The sequence below is a fragment of the Cantharellus anzutake genome (genome assembly GCF_015039405.1).
Source record: "Cantharellus anzutake strain C23 chromosome Unknown EI90scaffold_143, whole genome shotgun sequence".
Classification (NCBI taxonomy): domain Eukaryota; kingdom Fungi; phylum Basidiomycota; class Agaricomycetes; order Cantharellales; family Hydnaceae; genus Cantharellus; species Cantharellus anzutake.
Window position 1 is genome coordinate 67781 of NW_024067093.1, and position 17843 is coordinate 85623.

Below are 17843 nucleotides of genomic sequence, written 5' to 3' on the forward strand. Positions count from 1 at the left end.
CTTCTGTGGGGGCAGCTGGTCGGGCCTCTTTCGGGGTGCGTCCCGGGGTCCTGGTACTGCTCTGGGACCAGCGCCTCGAACGGCACACAGGCTCTGCTTCCGGTTCGCAGGCTTCCTGGGCCATCCGCTGAGACGGAGTCGTGGTCGCTCTCAGTTCGTGTCCCCACCCTGGAGGGATGATAGTGGCGTAAATCCTGTCCCCTGGTTCCACTATGGGGTCCTGGTCGGCGTGTCCTCGTGTCGACCGACAGGAGGATGGGCAGCGAGACATACTGACCTTTTGCCGCGTCCAGTCTACCTCTGGGTTGTGGTGCAGCAACCACGAATGGTCTATGATGAGGGACTGCTGCCCCAGGTTTGCAACAGCGAAGCGGGCCCGCTCCGTGTGCCGTCTGAATGTCAGAAGGGCCTCTAGCTCCTCAGTTATGGCCCCGTTCTCGTTTGGGGTCCCATCAACGTTGCGGACAGGGATGGGTTGGGGGAGTGGGGTTGTCTCGAGCCCATGCTTTTTGACGAACTCGGGGCTCACGAAGTTCCTGGTGGCTCCTGAGTCTAAGAGGGCTGATACAGAGACAGTAGCGAGGGAGGTCAAGGTGGTTAGCTTTACGGCTAGGTTGAGGGATCTGGGGGGTTGCTTCGACAGCACATAGATAGCGGGTGGCGGGACCGCTACCTCCGGCGCTGCGCTTGGTATCTCTTTGTTCGAGGACGCGGTTTTCCTCTTTTTCTTGGCGATGACTCGGTGGAATTTGGACATTGGCGCCGACTTAGGTGCCTCACAGTATCTACACGAGTTGGTACTATCGCCTGCAGGCGGCCGGGACGCGTCCCTCACCGGTCGCCTTCCTGAAAATCCTGGCCTCCACTTCCTGCCCTTCTCCCTCTGCCTCTGGTCCGTCTACCAGCTGTCTCCTCAGCCCCTCCATGAGTGCTCTGAGATCTTCAGGGTGCATCCGTCTGGCTCGGCAGGTTTTCGGTTGCAGGCAATCCCGCACGATGTGCCCTGGTGTGTTGCAATTGTAACACAGCCCATTTCGCCTCTGGTCGATCCTCGAGCGGTCGAGGTCCATGGGTTGTGGCCCTGCTCCTGCCGCGGGGCGGGGCGTGGGGGGCTGGGGTGCAGCGGCAGTGGGTAAGGGGTGTGGCTGCGGGAGAGTGGCAGGGAGTGGGGGTCTCGGGGGCAAGAGTGGGGGCCTGGTGGGGGCTAAGCGGGGTTGCGTTGCCTGGAAACGCCGCCACTGGTTGTCAAGGAGGCTGGCCTCGCATTTCCACTCGGCCCAGGTGGTTGGCATGGGGCGGAGGCGGTAAATGCTTTGCAGAGCTGGGAGTTGATCGCCTGTTTGAAGCGATCCACTAGCCCCACATCCCCTAGCCGCGAGGTGGGTCCGAGGATCTCAAACTCCTGGATGATCTTATCCACGGAGTCGCTGCCCTGCCGCAGAGTGGCCAGCTTCTGTCTGGCTGTGGCCTTGCGGTTCGGGTCTTGGAACATGGCATCGAGTTCCGTGTTGAACTCGTCCATGGTGAGTCGGGGGGAGCCCATCGTCAGTAGCGTGATGGTGCGCTGCATCGCCCACGCCCCTGCAGTCCCTCCCTTCATATAGGACAGGACAAAGAGGATCTGGGAGAGGGGGTTGGGGAATTCCGCTGCTCGGACATGGAAGTATATGCTGCATTCGGCCTTGAAGCGGTCAAGGTCTTCGACTGCTCCAGAGAAGGCAGTGGGGGGGGCGATGTCAGGGCCCGGCCCTCGTTCCGTGACGGGCCCAAGGGGATCCTCCGAGTTGCTGGGGTATCTAGTCCCAGTCCGAGGTCTTCAAACTCACTGAGGGGGCTAGCCCCAGCCTTCACAGGAAATGAGTTGAGAAGAAGGGTAACCTTCTCAACCTCCTGTGAAGCCGCTACAAATGGGAGCCGGGAACTATACAGTTTTCGGCTCTTTGCCGACTTTCCATAATTGGCACCCCCCCGTGGGAAGATTCTGGGCGAGCAGCTCGCCCAGAAAGTTCCCACGGTTGTGGCTGTGATGGTTTCTGGGTGAGTAACTCACCCAGAACGTTCCCACGGTCTGCATGCATGCGGGATTGTGGAACAGTGAAGGGAAAAATAGGAGAAAATGGGGGAAGGGTACCTGAGGGTGTGTGGGGTCAGGGGCTGTGCCCTGACAGGCGACTTTAGGTGGTTTGGGTCTAGGGGCGGGTGCAGGTGTTGGTGCGGGGACCGGTGCCGGTGCAGGTGTGGCTGGGGGCTGGTTCTGAGCTTGGTCTCTACGATGGCCTGGAGCTCGTGGAATCGGGACAGCAGTTCATCGTACTGTGTCAGGGGATGACTCCCGGGTCCCCATGACCCTCCCCTATGGTCCACAGCCTATAGTGTAACCAGCCCTACTGTGGGTAAGGAGATGAATAGATAAAGGCAATGTAGAATACACTTGCCTACTGTGGGTAAGGAGATGAGAAGGAAGCTAACTTCTCATCTTCCCACAGTGGCCACAATATCAGCAAAACTTCCGGGGATACCCGGAAGTCACATGAAGGGGTAGGAACCGGGTCCGGAGCATGCGGCACGCAGAGCGTGCATGCATGCGGGAAGCACGGCAGGTGGAAGCGGGTCCGGACGCAGGTCCGGGTCCGGGCTAGTCAGGGTGTGTGCCCTGACATACTGCTCTTCGGTTACCATAGCGGGGGAGGCGGGGGAGATGAGGTTGAAGCCTTCTTCTGCTGTCAGGGACAGCTCCGAAAGCGGCGAGGTCCCTGCATGCGGGACTCGGTGGGACGGATAGCGGCTGTGCATAGCGGCAGTCCCATCGCAGGGTGCGTGTCCCTGACCACTTAGGCTGAAGTGGGAAGTTGAGAAGAAGGCTGCTTCTTCTGTTCCCACCCCAGGTGCTATTATATACATGCAGTCAGGGTCACATGGAGGAGGCCACGTCATCTCCGCGCACAGCCACACCTCCCTGGGTGTCTCCACGGGAGATCCCGGAGGTGGCCGCTCAGTAGGCAGGAGTGTGCGTGGCGCATGCGGCGATCAGGGAAATGGGGTTAGGTATGTAGTGGTACATGGAGAAAAGGGAAATCGACCATAGAATAGAAATAGAGAGAAAAGGGGAAAAGTGAGGAAGGAGGGACGGGGCTGATAGTGGGGGTCGCGGAGTAGGGCAGTACGGTGTGGGGCGCAGCGTGGGGTCAGGCAGGTGTGCCCTGACAATGTTGGGCTTGATGCCGCACCACTGGACATGAATAATGATAGCTTTCGAGATCAGGTAAAACACCAAATCCTTTCCCTCCCCTCAACAAATCCCTGCTGGCTGCCCACCTGGAAAACCTTGGACCCCCATCTCATTCATGAACTGCGGCAGCAAGCTGCTGAAGTAGCGGCAAGATTTCCCGTCAATTATGCCTGACTTGAGATCGACCCCATGGATGCTCCAATAGTGATGGATAGTGAACAAGAACAAATAGATTTAAGTGACTAGTAGGCATTCCCTGTACACTTGGTTCTGAACTCGTATCTAGTTCCCCCAAATGACATACCCCATTGATCTTAATTTCTTCACGGAAGATTTACATCAGAGACATCAGAGATGCAGTGTGTGAGAGTCTACGTCCCAGGGAACATACCTGGTAAAGTATACAGGCTGGCCACACTCAGAAAACCAATGGCTCACGGGCGACCACCTGACCCACACCTCCGACCTAGTTGAGGAGTTCCATCGAACGCACCCCCACGCCCTGGGGAGAGAGAAGGAGAACCGCCCAGCTGCTTCGAGGCGAAGTGGCTTAAGGGGGGGGTGATGTCAGGGCACACCTGCCTGACCCCGCGCCGCACCCCACGCCGTACTGCCCTACTCTGCGACCCCCGCTATCAGCCCCATCCCTCCTTCCTCACTTTTCCCCTTTTCTCTCTATTTCTATTCTACAGTCGATTTCCCTTTTCTCCATGTACCACTACATACCTAACCCCATTTCCCTGATCGCTGCACGCGCCACACACACTCCTGCCTACTGAGCAGCCGCCTCCAGGATCTCCCGCAGAGACACCTGGGGAGGTGTGGCTGTGTGCAGAGATGACGTGGCCTCCTCCATGTGACCCTGACCGCATGTATATAATAGTGCCTGGGGTGGGAACAGAAGAAGCAGCCTTCTTCTCAACTTCCCACTTCAGCCTAAGTGGTCGGGGACGCTCACCCTGCAATGGGATCGCCGCTACGCACAGCCGCTATCCGTCCCACCGAGTCCCGCACGCAGGGACCTCGCCGCTTTCGGAGCTGTCCCTGACAAACATGCACAGCTTGAACATCGGCCATGACCCACATGCCACAATCATACCCATTCCGTTGTCGTTCCTCCATCTAGGGACTGTTAATGAATGTCATATTCGGTTGAAGCAAGATAGTATACTTACAGTGACTACTTTCATGGTCCAATTGAACCAGTTGAACCCATGCTGACCATCAGGGTGAGTGAACGACCAGACAGCGTCAACCAGTTGTTGGAGTATCTGTAGAAAGGGTATCACTAACACTGGGGCATGGACTAGAATCGGGCAACACACTGTAAAAACCCAATGTGGGCCATGGCAGTTTATATTGGAGGTTTCGGGGATGGGTTTGCTGTCAAGATAGCGCAGCTCTTGCTCTTCAAAGTTCACAACACCAAGAAGCCAGTAGCAGCTGGGACTGTCAACTGGTTGCTTCAAAAAGATCAGTTCGAATCTTTTTTGTTGCTCGCTAAGGAACTGGTCAGCACAGTGTTGAAGAGTGCACTCCAACATACATCCAATAGGCGAACTGCCAAATGATGTCGCATTCCCTCACACTGGGTAGGAAACATGATCACTTGGGGTCGGGTGGTACTGAGCAGGTCCCACAGGTTTTTGTCAGTGAGGTCTTTCAGCATCTCAATGTATGCATCAATTATCATGCCATCTATCAGCCACCGGCGATTGGCCATTACTAGTGCATTGGGGAAGATTGTGATGTGTTTGTAGTATCTTGTCTGGCCATCTTGTTTCACCATCTAATGGAGCATCAGTGGGATGAGTGGTGGGAGGCCAGGGGAATTCTCACTCTTCCTGATTCTTTAGGCAAATACAACTCCATTATTTCCTTCCAAATTTTCGTTGGCTTTTGTTGCTGAGAGGATTTGCTGGGCGAGCGTATAGCATCAAAGATCGTTGAATTTGGGGGAAGGCTCTGAGGACGAGGGTTCTGATTCCAGAACATCTCTTCGATGTTCTCATTACTGCTGGAATTATTTGCATCTCCTGATTGATTATGCCAAATAGCCGTAGGAGGTGGAGCCAAATTGGCAAGAGGCTCGCTGAATGTTTCGACATTCCCTGCAAGGTCAATTGCACCATCTGGCCCTGCTTCTAGCGCATCATCTACATGGCTTGGGGCCACCTCAGGGTCGAGAGCATTTCCCAGGCCACTAGCTGCGTCGGTAGGCAGGTCGGGGTCAGCATGATCAGCATCTATGTCCAGCTCAGGACTCATCCTAATAAGCCCATTAAGGGCACTTAGCTCGTTTCTGGCCTCAGCATTTTCTTCAGGGTCAATGTCATTACTTTCTGAGGGTAGAGTGGCGGAAGACGGTGGGAGAAGGCGGAAGGAAGAATATTCAGTGGTACTTGGCATAGCATTGGCATTGGGACGCTCTAAGTTTGTGAGTAGATAGTGTGCTGATGCACGCCATAGATTGATGTTGGGAAATGGACCGTTTACGATCATATCATGGCATTTGAGGGACAACCTTAAGCGTAGTTGCAATCGGTGGTTGAATAGGGCTGGGATCGAAAAAGATGATTAGCAATACAGGTAATCAGTGGAACTTATGTGACATACGATGGATATTGTCCATGATTCAAATCAATGAGTCCACCGATTGGACGATCCAGGTACGTGCATTAAGTTCTTCTCGGGCAAGCCTGCACTTTTCTTCCTCAATACGAGCAAGTGATAGCATTGCTGCTATCCCATGGCGAACCTGCTGATTGACGATGAAGGCCGGTGGTTTCTCATCCAGGGACCAGTTGGAGTTCCACAGGCTCTCCCACATCTTAGTCCATCGTTCATCACTGGGGTCCATATTGAGCACCTCTTTGACATTCATTTTCGCATGCACTTGAGAGTCTGGGAACCAGGATGGTCTGACAGAATGTTCGAGGCTGTTGACAAGCTCGTTATATTGTGCAACATGGGCAGAAATGGTTCGGGCGTGGTCGTTTGCACTACTAAACACTGAGACCATCCTCGAGTATCCTTAAAGTACCGGACAGGCTCTTAACTATGGCATCATTCACCTCAAGTGGGAGAAGGCTTACCGACTTTTGCAACTAGCCACCCTCCACGCCGTTGGGAGCTTTGAACAGGGTTCATCTCATCCTGGTACTTGGCTAAGCGGATAAGTATAGAATGTTTGCGGAACCGGGCTAGAATATATTTCTCGATGTAGTCCCTTTCTGGGCCAGATGGATTTTGCGGAAGTTTCAGATCAGACAGACCGATTTGGGCAGTCAAATTGTGCAAGCATTTTTGGGATTCATCATGTAACTCCCGCAGATGCTGAGCAGCTTTGAAATGCTCCTTGAGATCGGTAGAACTATCAGCCATTGTTCGTATCAGGACGATATGATCCAGCTCCTTCTTTATGGCTTCCAATGCATCTGAATGTGCCTGAGCCGACCATTCGGCTCCCAAAAGTTTTGCAAACTTTTTCATTCCAGCTTGGTCATTGTCTAGGACATAACAGCATAAGCCAACACCGAATGTGGGATTGGAAATGTGCATACAAGCCCGAACGGAGAGCTGCAAAGACTTTTGCTCTTCCCACTGGGATTGAAGAAAACGAGTGGTGAATCCACTATTCTTCAAATCTTGGAGAAGTTCAGTCGAAAGTGCCTCCTCATGAAGAATGGTGGCCATTTTAGACCTTGCCAACAAAGCGAGACAGTCTTGACCACGGGATGCAATTAGCTTGATTTTGCTGTCAATAGTTGCAATCCATTTTGCCAGCTATATTTCCAGAGCAACATTGCATCAGACTGGGCTTGTGGAGCGAACGGTATAGGGCATGTTGGGACTCACACTCATCATGCATTCGGGCGCTATCATGTCAACCATTGAGGACCATAACCGCTCATTCCCTCCCCATTTGACTTCCCAAACCCGTTGCGTTTCCATGGGTGGAACGCGATTTGACAACAGAATTGATGGGCATAAGCATGGAAGACTGAAACTGCGATGCTTAATCTGGGGGCAATTTCAGGGATAAGATTATACTTTACTCAAACATCAGAGGTTGTATCTGCAGAGTGTGCGAAGTCATACCTTGGCCACGGATCGATCAAGAATGCACCCAACGTCATACATCAGTCCAATGGTGGCGTTTGAGGGGAGTTGGCAGCTGAGTGCGATGAGCATGGCAACTGAGAAGTGTTGCCATTTGCCCCGAGTGCACATGTCACATAGGAAGAGGGGAATATCATGATGGCACACGGTTGCCATCAGGCCCTTTGAATGGAAGGTATCCATTTTGGAGGCTGACTTCCCTTCATGTTTTGTGGCTCCGTGGGATTCTTTGCATTCATCAATGGCACCATCCAGTACAAGAGATGAAGGACGAGATTCCAAAGAACCTCTAGATGCAGCTCGTGCCTCAGAGACATGGTGGGCAGCTTCATCTATTTCAGCCTGGGTCAGGAATGTGCAGGTTTCGTTCCAGGGAAGAACCATCTCTCCTCCAACAAACATGTACTGCTTATGTTGCATATTACCATCCATAGCGACAATGACATCAGGATATCTGGGGAGGAAATTAGCATACCCATTCTTGAAATAGATGTGAGGACCAACTCATTGGCAGGACTACCCCACACTGACCCCCCAAAACACTGTGGGCATTTCGCACGGAGGTATGGGCTGGCACTGTTGCCAGAGGTGTTGCGAAGTAGCTTTGTTTGCTCACAGGTCAATGATTGAGGATTCATGGAGGCTGGCATGTCAGGATCACTAGATATCATGCCATGAGGTACGATCGTTGGATCGCTGTCATGAGCAGATCCATCATGGTCAGGCCCTACAGATTTATGCGGTGCGTGCTAGACACTGGTCCAGGGTCGGCACCGAGGGTCGCTGTTGCAGGCCGCTATAGGCCATGATGGCTGTGATGCCACGAACAAGGCCCGGGGGGTAGGGCATTTGGCCTCAGCAACTCTAAAGGGAGTGCTGTGCCCCCTAGCTGTCTCTTGGCCCTCATTTCGGACTCACTGGGGTTGCCTTGTTGGGGTCAGGACTTAGGGGTCGTGGTCACATCGATATTAGAGCTAAGGTACTATAATGTAGTATACAGGGTATATATATGAAGATAGAATGAATAGAAGCGGACCCGGGCCGAAGGCCGAAGGGTCCGGAAGCAAATAGGAACAAAGAGCGGGGTTGGCCGCACAGCAGCTGGCAATGACCGAGGGTCAAAACAAACAATAACAGATAAATAAACGAAGGGGTGTAGGGCCGTGATAGTGGCAATGGTATCGTAGCAGAGTAGGTGATGTCGCGGAGTCATGCTAGGTCGGTGCCAGAGGTGGACTTGGGGCAGGGAGGTCGGTGTGGCTGTGGGGGAGTCGGCCAAGTGTAGGGGAGCCTAGGGGCAAGTGGGGGAGTGAGCAGGGAGCCCTCAGGGAGGATAGGGCTGAGGTTGGGGCTCGCGCTTGCACTCGCACAGCAGGAATAGGCTCGGGCGGCATCGGGATGGGCCGGGAACGGGCCGGAATGCACAGCCGTGACAGTGCATCAAGACATAGCGGTGCATCGAGCTCCACAGGGCCTGTGGGTAGGAGAAACTCTCTTTCTGTTTCAACCTCTACAACGTCCCGCAGGGCCTTAAACCATGTAACCACTTCGCTAAACGGGCCTAGAAAGGGTTCCTATATGTAAGTGCGATTATGTACATGTCAACGCCACACAAATAATGAATCTTACATTGACAGGGAATCCATAACCGTTCTCCTGCAATATGCCAAACAAAGCGCATGGAAGGAGGCAATCGGAGTAGACAAGCTCACATTCAAAGCTAGGTATAGGGAAAGGACGTCGAAATGGAAGGCAACCTGAGGTATCACAGGTGACCCGGGAAAGTAGCTGGACTGGATGGTGCTAAGTGGGAGGGTATTGGAGGGACATCCACAGTATTCAAACATACGCTGCACAGCACCTGGAGTGAGGTCATTAAACCACTATTAGAGAAGCCAGGATACCAATGTACTTGAGGATGTGATCGTCATGAGTGAATGAAACCGGAGGTATGTGTTGCAACGAGAGCAGAGCGACGCTATCAGTGTGCACAGGCATCCATTTTCATCAAACAACGTCTCACCAGGGGTACAAAGAGATATACGGCCCACCTTCTTCGCCTCCAAATCTAAGTAGATTCCCACTGCTTTATATATCACGTTCTCATGCCAATGAAGCCAAGCTGCCTGCTTTTGTGGGTTCCGCGATGCTCTCTTGTTTCGTTTTTTGGGAGCTGATGGCAGTGGCGAAGGGGATGAAGGGGTGTCTGAGCCTGGGATAGTGGCTTCTGCAACATTTTCCAACCAAGAGTGGGGAGATTCTTCCCATATGAGTGACTCCATTTTTGGAGCCTGCGGTGAGGGGGGAGTCGAGATGTTGTCGGTGCACGCAGCATCGCACTCCCCATATGATCGTGGCGATTTGGGACCTGCCACCGATGGGTGGACTGGATTCCTGGTCCCCAGCGTTGGGTCACCACAGAGCCACCGGAGGTTGCTATCTCCACCCATCATGATGGCTGGGGGGCGGTGTTATCACGAGCTGAGGCATGGACATTGGACATTGAGAATTCAGGATAACATGCAGGTTGGGGGTTAAGGAGATCGCCATGTTTTTTAGGTTTATTATAATTATATGGACGATATCTTTTTACAGGTGAAGTAGAAACGGGAGCCTTTACAGGTTTGTATCTCCTCGGCATGGTGTAGTTGCTTTGGAAAACTAACGCATTCAGGTCAAAGCAAAGAACAGGGCAGGCCCTTCAACAAGAACGCGCGGGTCGCGCTGTCAATTGATCTGTAAAGCAAATGCGCGCTCAGCTGAACAGCCATGCGGATGTGGCTGCAGGACACACGAATAAGGGTGGACACCAAACGAGGTGAGCCGGAGCGATTGCTTGTCCGTGTTGCAGTGGGAAATAAAGCCAGGGCGCTGAAGCTTCAAAAGCGGTTCTTCTATGTGGGTATTGGGCACGGAGTGGTAGGCAGTGGCGGGGGTACACGTCGGGTCAGGTTCTGTCCGATTGCACCGTCTGGGATTAACCAGCACTGACCGAGGAGTTCGCGGTTACTCAGACCCAATGTGAATGTGATCCCACTGATCCGGATTGGATAAGGGGTAGCGTGGAAAACGGGATGCAGAGGGTTGCGATAACTGCCAACAATTCCGCAGGTTGAGGCCGTTTACGCCCGTTCGATGGCAGTAGATGATACACAGAGCTTTTATTACTATTCTGGGGATGTCCCACAACAGAGAGCAAGATCTAAGTCTTTGTGCGCGAGTGAGGAGCAGGGTAGGTAGGTAGGTATGTGTATCGCGTAATGCGCCGTTCAGAGGAAATGTGGGGATGAGGCGGCTCGTACTGGTTATGCCTGTGAAGGGTGTCGTACGGGGTCGGAGTGGGAGATCGGCCTTTGCAGCGTGTTGCCTGGACGAGGGAAACGACAACGAGACGCTAGCGGTGCAAGGGTGCAGCCTCCAGCCCTCCTTAGTCGGATATCTCTACAAAAGGGCTATGAAGCCGCACGGGACGTCGAAAGCAATCACCGTTCCACACAAACGACGTATGTCCGGGAGGCTCGATTGGCTGAAGAGCGTGCTTTAACCGTGACGCACCAGCGACACACTAAGCGCCTCCGGTGGTCTTCAGTTAGCTGCGACGAGGGGATTCTTCTGAAATATCTGTAGGGCGATTGAGGTCGAATGCAGGGTGTGTTGTGAGAGGTGTCGATACAGGCAGAAGGTTTGACCCGAGTGCCCTTACCAGCGAGAGGCCTGTCAAAAGCCCAACGATAACCGACAGGGACAAATGAGTGTTCGTGCGTGATGGCCTTGAGCGATGTGAAAAGGAAACGGGGTGCTGCACGGATCAGAAGCGATTTTCACAAGACGTGAACGACGGATTTTGTGCTCACCGGATATGGCCCCTATTGTAATGGATAGGACGCCGAGCCCAAACCAGTGATCAAAAGCCTATCTGCAGTGCAACATACGGTCATATCGGGGGCTGAACGCGTCGAACGACGCGTGCGTCACTCACGGCGCTTTCAACGATTTGGAATGCAAGAGACGCGTCGGCTTTACCCGAAACGGGTCAACATTTAGTGGTTTGGTTGTGTTTCAGAATTGGTGAGTGAGAACAAAAATCACGGTGAAAAAGGCTCTCGTTACTCACTTAGGCTTCACCATCACAGTCTGAGCAAGATGCACGCTCCGACCCAAATCAGTGGTGGTAGCGATGACACGTGTCACCGCGGAGTTGGCCGGCTGTTTTTCCGCTGATCTCCGAATACACTTTTCCTTTGAACCGCAAACCTGTGAAATGGCATTGGCCCAACCGGCAACGACGACTCTATCATCTCAGCCAATGGCCGATCAGTCCCGGTCGGGATCTGAGCCAGAAATTAAGAGAAAGGGATTACAGTGGAACTTGACCGTTGCGAAGGACTGGCTTACTATGAACAAGGATATGAAGATTGCGACTTGTGCTGATATTCGGGAGAAGGCACTCGTTGGAATTGGGGAACTGGAAGTTTTCGACCCCAGGCGTCCACGTCTTCGGCTTGGTGGTCGGAATCCACGACGGATTAAAACCAATGCTGTGAAGCGCATTGGTAATGATATTTACAACGATGCTGGTCCCCGACGTCTCACCCCAGACATGGCTATTCATTTGGTTGTGCGGCGATCTTGGATCCAAACTCAAGCATGGCCTCGCCAAATCACGCATCAGAACTATCAGTCTCTTCCGCCTGTCGTATTCTCAGATGCTGGTCAGGAGGCAGCCAGTTCAAACCAGATCCATGTCATAAATGGACAACATAGGTAAGTTTGCTACTTGAACGCTTCCGGCTGCAATTAATAATTCCTCGGGGCCGACTAACTCATGATTGATCTCTCCTTAGAATTGCCGGGTTACGACGTGCTTACGAAACAGCAGAGACAAAGTTGGAGCAGCTTGAGCAAGCCATTGAGAGGCAAGGGGAAGAAGAAGAAGAAGAAGCCAAGGCTGCAGAACTTCAACGCCTGCGCAGAGACGAGCTGGACAAGCTTGAGAAGTTGAAGACATGGCCCTGCAACATTTGGGATCTTGGTAAGCCTGGCTATGCCCCGAAGTCTTCCAGGATCACTCAACATCGCTCTAAAAAAGACGTCATTGAGGCAGAGGAGACAGGAAATCTGCTAATCGATCTCCTTTCCCAAAACAAGGACACTGTTGAAATCAATGCGACGGAAGAGGACCGACTTGCCCCCCTGTATCAACAGCTTCTTGGGCTCCAGAGGAAGGATGGTTGGCGCCCAGAATTGTGGCGCTCTGTTGCATGCCAACAGGGGGTGGGAGGACACCAATCGCGGCTCGAAGAACTCATCAACAAACAAGACATGGTCCGAAAGTTTGGAACAATTGTGATGGACCACAGAACTACCCGAGGTATGATGGAAATGACACGCATTGGGCGTTACTACCGTGACTGGAGTGGGTTTACTGTCAACCATATCTCAACACGAACAGTGAAGATGACATCCTCGGTATGTGGATTCTGCATGCGGGACTAACATCATGGTGCAAAATTGAATATGCATCACATCAGTACCTCTGGACTTACATTCAAGCCCAGAATGAACTTCTGGGCTTGGTATTCTGCAATTCGACATCGGACGCAAATTTCCCATATGAAAAATTTCAAACAATTCTTGCCAAACATGCAAAGGCCAAGTCCCCTGCGATTCGAGAAACACACAAGAAGCAACTTGAAGAGCTTGCTGTCGAATTTATCACTACCTTCATCGACCAAGTGGAATCCATGCCAGACCTCGAAGAGTATTACACCATGGAGTTTTGGAAGGGTGTTGAGAAGGCGGAAGTTGATTCTGGTCTCGCATTGCCTGGAGGAAAGAAAAAGAAACATCTCTATGCTGACGATGTTTTCCAGGTTGCCACACTAACTCAACAAGCCAAATATAGCAACTATATCAAGGAAGTTCGGAAAGGGATTGAGAAAATTCTCTCCCATGCCAAGGACCTTTTAGATCCCCATGTCAAATTAGCTGCCCTCAGCCGCTTTGACATCTTATTCTCAGGGCACCTCTATAACATTCGGATGGTCCTTATGAGCACCCCATTACTTGACAAATTCGAGGATATCTGTGGGCAATACATGGAATGTTTCCGTGAGGTATGTGGTTCAAATAACTATTTAAATTTCATACTATCATTTCAGATGTTGTATTCGTTTGCGAACACGAAAATGGTGACTGGTTTCTTGTCCCATATCGTATTCTTGTTCGCGAACTTGAAAACGATTTATTTGGTTTCGGTTTGTCATGAGCAACAGCTGATCATCGTATTTCTGTTCGCGAACATGAAAACGAGGTTTCTTGTCCTGATAACATCGTTCTCCTGCTCGCGAACAGAAAAACGATTGAACACTACTTACAAAGTGTTACTTTGCCATTGTGGTTCCACTCATTTGCCATTGATCGGGATGATTTACTTACCCCTTGGTCTCACCAGATTCATGCCTGGGTGGACCCAATCTCTGCCTACTTGCTTGAGTGGCCAAAGGACGATCCTGCAGATCGTTCATATGTCTTGTTTGACTCGTTTAAAAGGGATATTCTTCTTACAAATCACCATCACATTGAACTTGTAGTAAGTCACATAAATAGGACTCATCTGCACAGGTCCTCATTCATTCAAGTTTGCAATGCATGTTGTCTGTAACATGCTGCCTCACTTCTCAAACTGGATCATCGAGATGGAAAGGAGCCCTGAGTACATTTTCCTCCCTCAACTCGAGACTGCCCGGCTTCCTAAGGGCTTTTGGCAACAAGTGAATGTCTACGGAGCAGCACAAGGAAAGGGCAAGGGCAAGAAAGGTGCCAGAGACAACAGTGATGCTGTTCCCCCTATTCCACCAAACTATACGAATGGGATTTTCGCATCAGGTCGGCTGGCTCTGACCTGGCAGATGGAATGTCAGCATTTCCGCACCTGTCAAGATGTGTTTCGCACATGGAATGTGAACGAAGAACCAAAGGCTCTACGCCATGCCTCACGCTCAGTCAAGGACATTCTTCATAGAGCCATGTCAGTGTATTCCTCCATCACAGTTTTTGATGGGAAGAGCAACAATTTGCAACGTATCTCCTCGAAGTGGAGAATTGCGATGCTGATGTTGCTGGTCCATGATGCCAAATGCCGCCGACCCCTGATGAGAAGCCATGGGATTTCCGCCTTCCTCTATACCTCTCTTGTCAATGCAGTTAGGTCTAGTGCGATCGACCCCAAAGAATTCGACCTTGTCTCTTCTCATCAGAAGAATGCTGCAAGTGACAGGTATGTATACCTTGATGACCCAACCCTCTTTGTTCGGCGCCTTCAGGGGCTGCCTGATGAGTCCGAGACTGAGGACGAAGATGGGGAGTCACCCTTGGCTCAGTATAACCTTCGGCGTCGCCAACATCAAAGTGACATCCAAGTTCTTCGTGACACATTTAAAAATATGCCCTGGATCCACTCCCACGAGCGGATTAGTGCCCCCCTCGATTGTGGACTCATAGAGGCATGGAATGACTTTGAAACAGTAGGTGCAAATATATTATGCTCCCCTCTTCATCTGGATTAATTGCATCTTTAGGCACTCCGCCGTTACTCGATTGTTTCATCCCTGAATGCTGTGATCACTGATGAGGAAAAATATGGAACTACCATCCCAACAGCCCTCCATGATGAAGATATCCATGTTACCGAGTGGATTAAACCATCCAAATTCGAGTACAAGCCCAATGTGTACAAGGGCTCTACAGTGAGTGGAAATAATCTTGCTCTGGTGATGCAGACCCTGATTGTGTTTCAGTTGCGATCTGACCACTCAGCACCCCTCCCAAAATTCCTTTGGAATCACAAAGATTTTGATTTTATTGCTCCAGTGAGTGCATATGAGCTCTCCCAATAATAATTATCATTGCACTCAGCAACTCCTCAACCCAACAATAAGGGTGGTGACAGTGCAGGTGGTGACAGTGCAGGTGGTGACAGTAACAATGGGGATGGGGAGAGTAGCAATGGGGGTGGTAAGGGTGGTGGTGAGAGTGACAACAAGAGCAGTGAGAGTGACAACGAGGGTCACAAGAATGCTCCAGATAAGGGGAAGCAACATATAGTTCAGGATGTCAGCCCTTCTGATCTAAAGGTGTGTAATCCATATTTTGGGTATCTGATTTCCCAAAACAATTATCACTTTCTTAGTCACAGCCTGCTCCCCAGGGTGATGAGGATGAATCATCATCACTCTCAGATGGTGAGGACTGGCTACTCTCTCGCAAGCACCCTTGTGAACCTGGGGAGTCCTTACCTACCTCTCCAACACGTGTCCCAGCCAAACGGGCCCGAGCTGCTGACACCCTTGCTGTCCCTTCACGACAGAGTAATCGACTTCAAAACCGCTCCTCCACCCCTGTGGTCTCCCAATCATCCACGAACCCCAACCCAAGAACAGGCAACCTCATTGCTAACACTAGTGGGCTCAAGAAGCTGGGGCACTAAGTATTTCCTTGCTTTGTATTCACTCTCTTCACTCATTGTAAAATACATTGTTCTGCTGCTGAGATATGCAGTCAAGGACCCAACTCGACCAACTGTATAGGGGTCAAATTTCAATTTGCATAAATGTAATGTATTTACTGTGCTTTTCAGAGAACCTGTCCGATGAAAAGTGAATGGGGTATGACCCTGTTTGTGAGAAATCAACCAAGAAATGGCCAAATTTCTGCAATTTCCACTTTCAATATAGTTTGAATTATATTTCAATATAGTAATTCTTGCACAGCCATTCCGTGTTCCCCATTGCACACTAAAGTCCCAGCTATCTGGGTCTCATTTCATAACAAGTCCAGGCTCTGCTCTGCACAACGGTCACTCACAACAGTCACTCTCATGGGCGCTAAAGCACACCACTCCAGACATGAAGCGACTCACCATCCTAATGTCCAAAACCCTTTCTACTGAGGAGATTTCACAAGCTACACATCTCAGTAGCCAGACAATTCACTGTATCTTTTGGCTCACAGGCAGGGGATTCCCTTCGAGAAAGTCAGCAACCGTGGGCAGACTCGCAAACTGAACAACTGGGATTTGGATGTGAGTATGACATATCATGGCAATCAGTTGGTGCTAGTGCTCAATCTATTGACCAGCTGATGCAAGGTCATATCGAGCTTAACCCAGATCTCTACCTTCATGAAATACAACGAATATTAGAGATCTACCACAACATCTCTGTTGGCCAATCGACTATCTGGCGAGGCTTGAAGCAACAGGGTCTCACATACAAAAAGGTGCTTATTATACATTTTATGTCTTCTTTAGCATTCTGAAGAAGTTATTTTTCCTGACAGCTGCAAAAAGTTGCATCGGAGCACAATGAAGAATTACGAGCTGCATTTAGGCAGTATATGGGCCGGAACTACCAAGCTGAATGGCTTGTTTTTGTCGATGAGACAGGTTGCAATTGCAACACCTCTTCACGCTCCCATGGCTGGGCACCATCTGGTGACCGAGCATGTCGCCAGGATTTTTTTGTGTGAGGAACCAAGTATGTAACATCTTTGACTCTAAATCCACGCTTCTGTCAGAGACCAGGTTGAGACGAGGGGTGTCTCCGTGGCAGAGGGCTTCAGCCTCAGCGACTTATGCCAGGAGCGCTGTGCCAAGTAACACGTCCATGCCCTAACTTACTAAACTGGCAACCAGAACTGAAGGGGGTAAACTCTAGTCGATTTTATTACTGAGGTGTAACCTATGTACAAGTTGAGTATATATAGTTACAACGAGGGAAGGCCCGCAAATGATGGAGCCGAGCGGAGTGGAGCTAACGGGGTTAGACATTAGCCGATTGAATATTACCGACAAGTCGGGTTACAGGGTTAATGGAAAGGTAGGCGATAACCCAGAAATGGAAATGTTATGGAAATGGGATTTTCCCATTTTTAGCCTCTTATGGGCTCTATGCAGTACAATATCACGTGACATGTAAATAATAACAACCTAACCAATTATTATCACCCAAAACACCCGATGTCCATGTTATTGTAAACCCCACTGTTACAACATCTGTTACATTAATTGTAACATCTTCTCAATGTCACGGCCCCCTCCTGCACCTGGACGCTATAGAAATGGGCCAATTAGGCCCCATTTTTATAACAATGGTGTCGCAGCCACTTCCACATCTGATCAGCAATCGACAATGCAGCTTTCTGTGCAGGATGTTACTCAGGCCAGCCCTAATGGCAGGTTTTTAAATGGCTGCTCATTAACGGTCCATTTGAAACACGCTCTGGAGCGGGTTTTGAATTCATTACATACATTCCCGTGTGCCCCACTCACCCTCCTGGTGGATTGGAGGAAATTGACCCCAGATACGGTGGGGGTCGAGTTTTTCCACGACCTTTCAAGGCAGTCCATTGGCTGTCGCATCAATAATAAGTGCCGCACTCGATTTTTCAAGCGATTCGCGAATTCACTCGGACTGCATCCGAGTTTGGAGTT

General features: G+C 50.9%; 6 protein-coding genes across 6 annotated transcripts; 2 read left to right on the forward strand and 4 right to left on the reverse strand.

Annotated features, from left to right (window-relative positions):
• The first annotated feature begins 5905 nt into the window (after positions 1 to 5905).
• EI90DRAFT_3089459 (uncharacterized protein) lies at positions 5906 to 6471 on the forward strand. Its single transcript, XM_039062294.1, has 2 exons — positions 5906 to 6271; positions 6325 to 6471. Exon 1 carries the CDS (start codon positions 5979 to 5981, stop codon positions 6243 to 6245), a length of 267 nt encoding a protein of 88 aa, XP_038908715.1. The 5' UTR covers positions 5906 to 5978; the 3' UTR covers positions 6246 to 6271; positions 6325 to 6471.
• Positions 6472 to 7110: 639 nt separating this feature from the next.
• Positions 7111 to 7534, reverse strand: EI90DRAFT_2947613 (uncharacterized protein; the record flags this gene model as incomplete). The annotated part of the gene is made up of 2 exons (XM_039055356.1): positions 7111 to 7281; positions 7331 to 7534. The coding sequence occupies 2 exons, from the start codon at positions 7532 to 7534 to the stop codon at positions 7111 to 7113; spliced, it is 375 nt and encodes a 124-aa protein (XP_038908716.1).
• Positions 7535 to 7645: 111 nt separating this feature from the next.
• EI90DRAFT_414412 (uncharacterized protein) lies at positions 7646 to 8094 on the reverse strand. Its single transcript, XM_039067585.1, has 2 exons — positions 7827 to 8094; positions 7646 to 7759 (listed from the first exon to the last, which is right to left on the reverse strand). Exons 1-2 carry the CDS (start codon positions 8020 to 8022, stop codon positions 7689 to 7691), a joined length of 267 nt encoding a protein of 88 aa, XP_038908717.1. The 5' UTR covers positions 8023 to 8094; the 3' UTR covers positions 7646 to 7688.
• Positions 8095 to 8287: 193 nt separating this feature from the next.
• Positions 8288 to 9459, reverse strand: EI90DRAFT_414488 (uncharacterized protein). The gene is made up of 4 exons (XM_039067586.1): positions 9403 to 9459; positions 9213 to 9329; positions 8981 to 9154; positions 8288 to 8925 (listed from the first exon to the last, which is right to left on the reverse strand). The coding sequence occupies exons 2-4, from the start codon at positions 9225 to 9227 to the stop codon at positions 8566 to 8568; spliced, it is 549 nt and encodes a 182-aa protein (XP_038908718.1). The 5' UTR covers positions 9228 to 9329; positions 9403 to 9459; the 3' UTR covers positions 8288 to 8565.
• EI90DRAFT_3089462 (uncharacterized protein) lies at positions 8871 to 9898 on the reverse strand. The gene is made up of 3 exons (XM_039062295.1): positions 9403 to 9898; positions 8981 to 9329; positions 8871 to 8925 (listed from the first exon to the last, which is right to left on the reverse strand). The coding sequence occupies exons 1-2, from the start codon at positions 9802 to 9804 to the stop codon at positions 9279 to 9281; spliced, it is 453 nt and encodes a 150-aa protein (XP_038908719.1). The 5' UTR covers positions 9805 to 9898; the 3' UTR covers positions 8871 to 8925; positions 8981 to 9278.
• A 1618-nt stretch (positions 9899 to 11516) lies between these two features.
• Positions 11517 to 15964, forward strand: EI90DRAFT_3089466 (uncharacterized protein). Its single transcript, XM_039062296.1, has 10 exons — positions 11517 to 12115; positions 12196 to 12383; positions 12441 to 12820; positions 12883 to 13467; positions 13806 to 13943; positions 13993 to 14877; positions 14932 to 15099; positions 15151 to 15222; positions 15292 to 15486; positions 15543 to 15964. The coding sequence occupies exons 1-10, from the start codon at positions 11529 to 11531 to the stop codon at positions 15837 to 15839; spliced, it is 3495 nt and encodes a 1164-aa protein (XP_038908720.1). The 5' UTR covers positions 11517 to 11528; the 3' UTR covers positions 15840 to 15964.
• Positions 15965 to 17843: the final 1879 nt, after the last annotated feature.

Bases quoted from the DNA above. Each gene is read 5' to 3' on its own strand.
- EI90DRAFT_3089459 (XM_039062294.1), top strand. From the start codon at position 5,979: ATGGCGAACCTGCTGATTGACGATGAAGGCCGGTGGTTTCTCATCCAG.
- EI90DRAFT_414412 (XM_039067585.1), bottom strand. From the start codon at position 8,022: ATGATATCTAGTGATCCTGACATGCCAGCCTCCATGAATCCTCAATCA. The intron at 7,760-7,826 runs GTATGCTAATTT...ATGCAACATAAG, and splicing joins CACATCTATTTCAAGAATGG to CAGTACATGTTTGTTGGAGG.
- EI90DRAFT_414488 (XM_039067586.1), bottom strand. The intron at 8,926-8,980 runs GTAAGATTCATT...ACTTACATATAG, and splicing joins GTTATGGATTCCCTGTCAAT to GAACCCTTTCTAGGCCCGTT.
- EI90DRAFT_3089462 (XM_039062295.1), bottom strand. From the start codon at position 9,804: ATGATGGGTGGAGATAGCAACCTCCGGTGGCTCTGTGGTGACCCAACG. The intron at 9,330-9,402 runs GTGGGCCGTATA...GCACACTGATAG, and splicing joins TAGATTTGGAGGCGAAGAAG to CGTCGCTCTGCTCTCGTTGC.
- EI90DRAFT_3089466 (XM_039062296.1), top strand. From the start codon at position 11,529: ATGACACGTGTCACCGCGGAGTTGGCCGGCTGTTTTTCCGCTGATCTC. The intron at 12,116-12,195 runs GTAAGTTTGCTA...ATCTCTCCTTAG, and splicing joins GTCATAAATGGACAACATAG to AATTGCCGGGTTACGACGTG. The intron at 15,100-15,150 runs GTGAGTGGAAAT...ATTGTGTTTCAG, and splicing joins ATGTGTACAAGGGCTCTACA to TTGCGATCTGACCACTCAGC.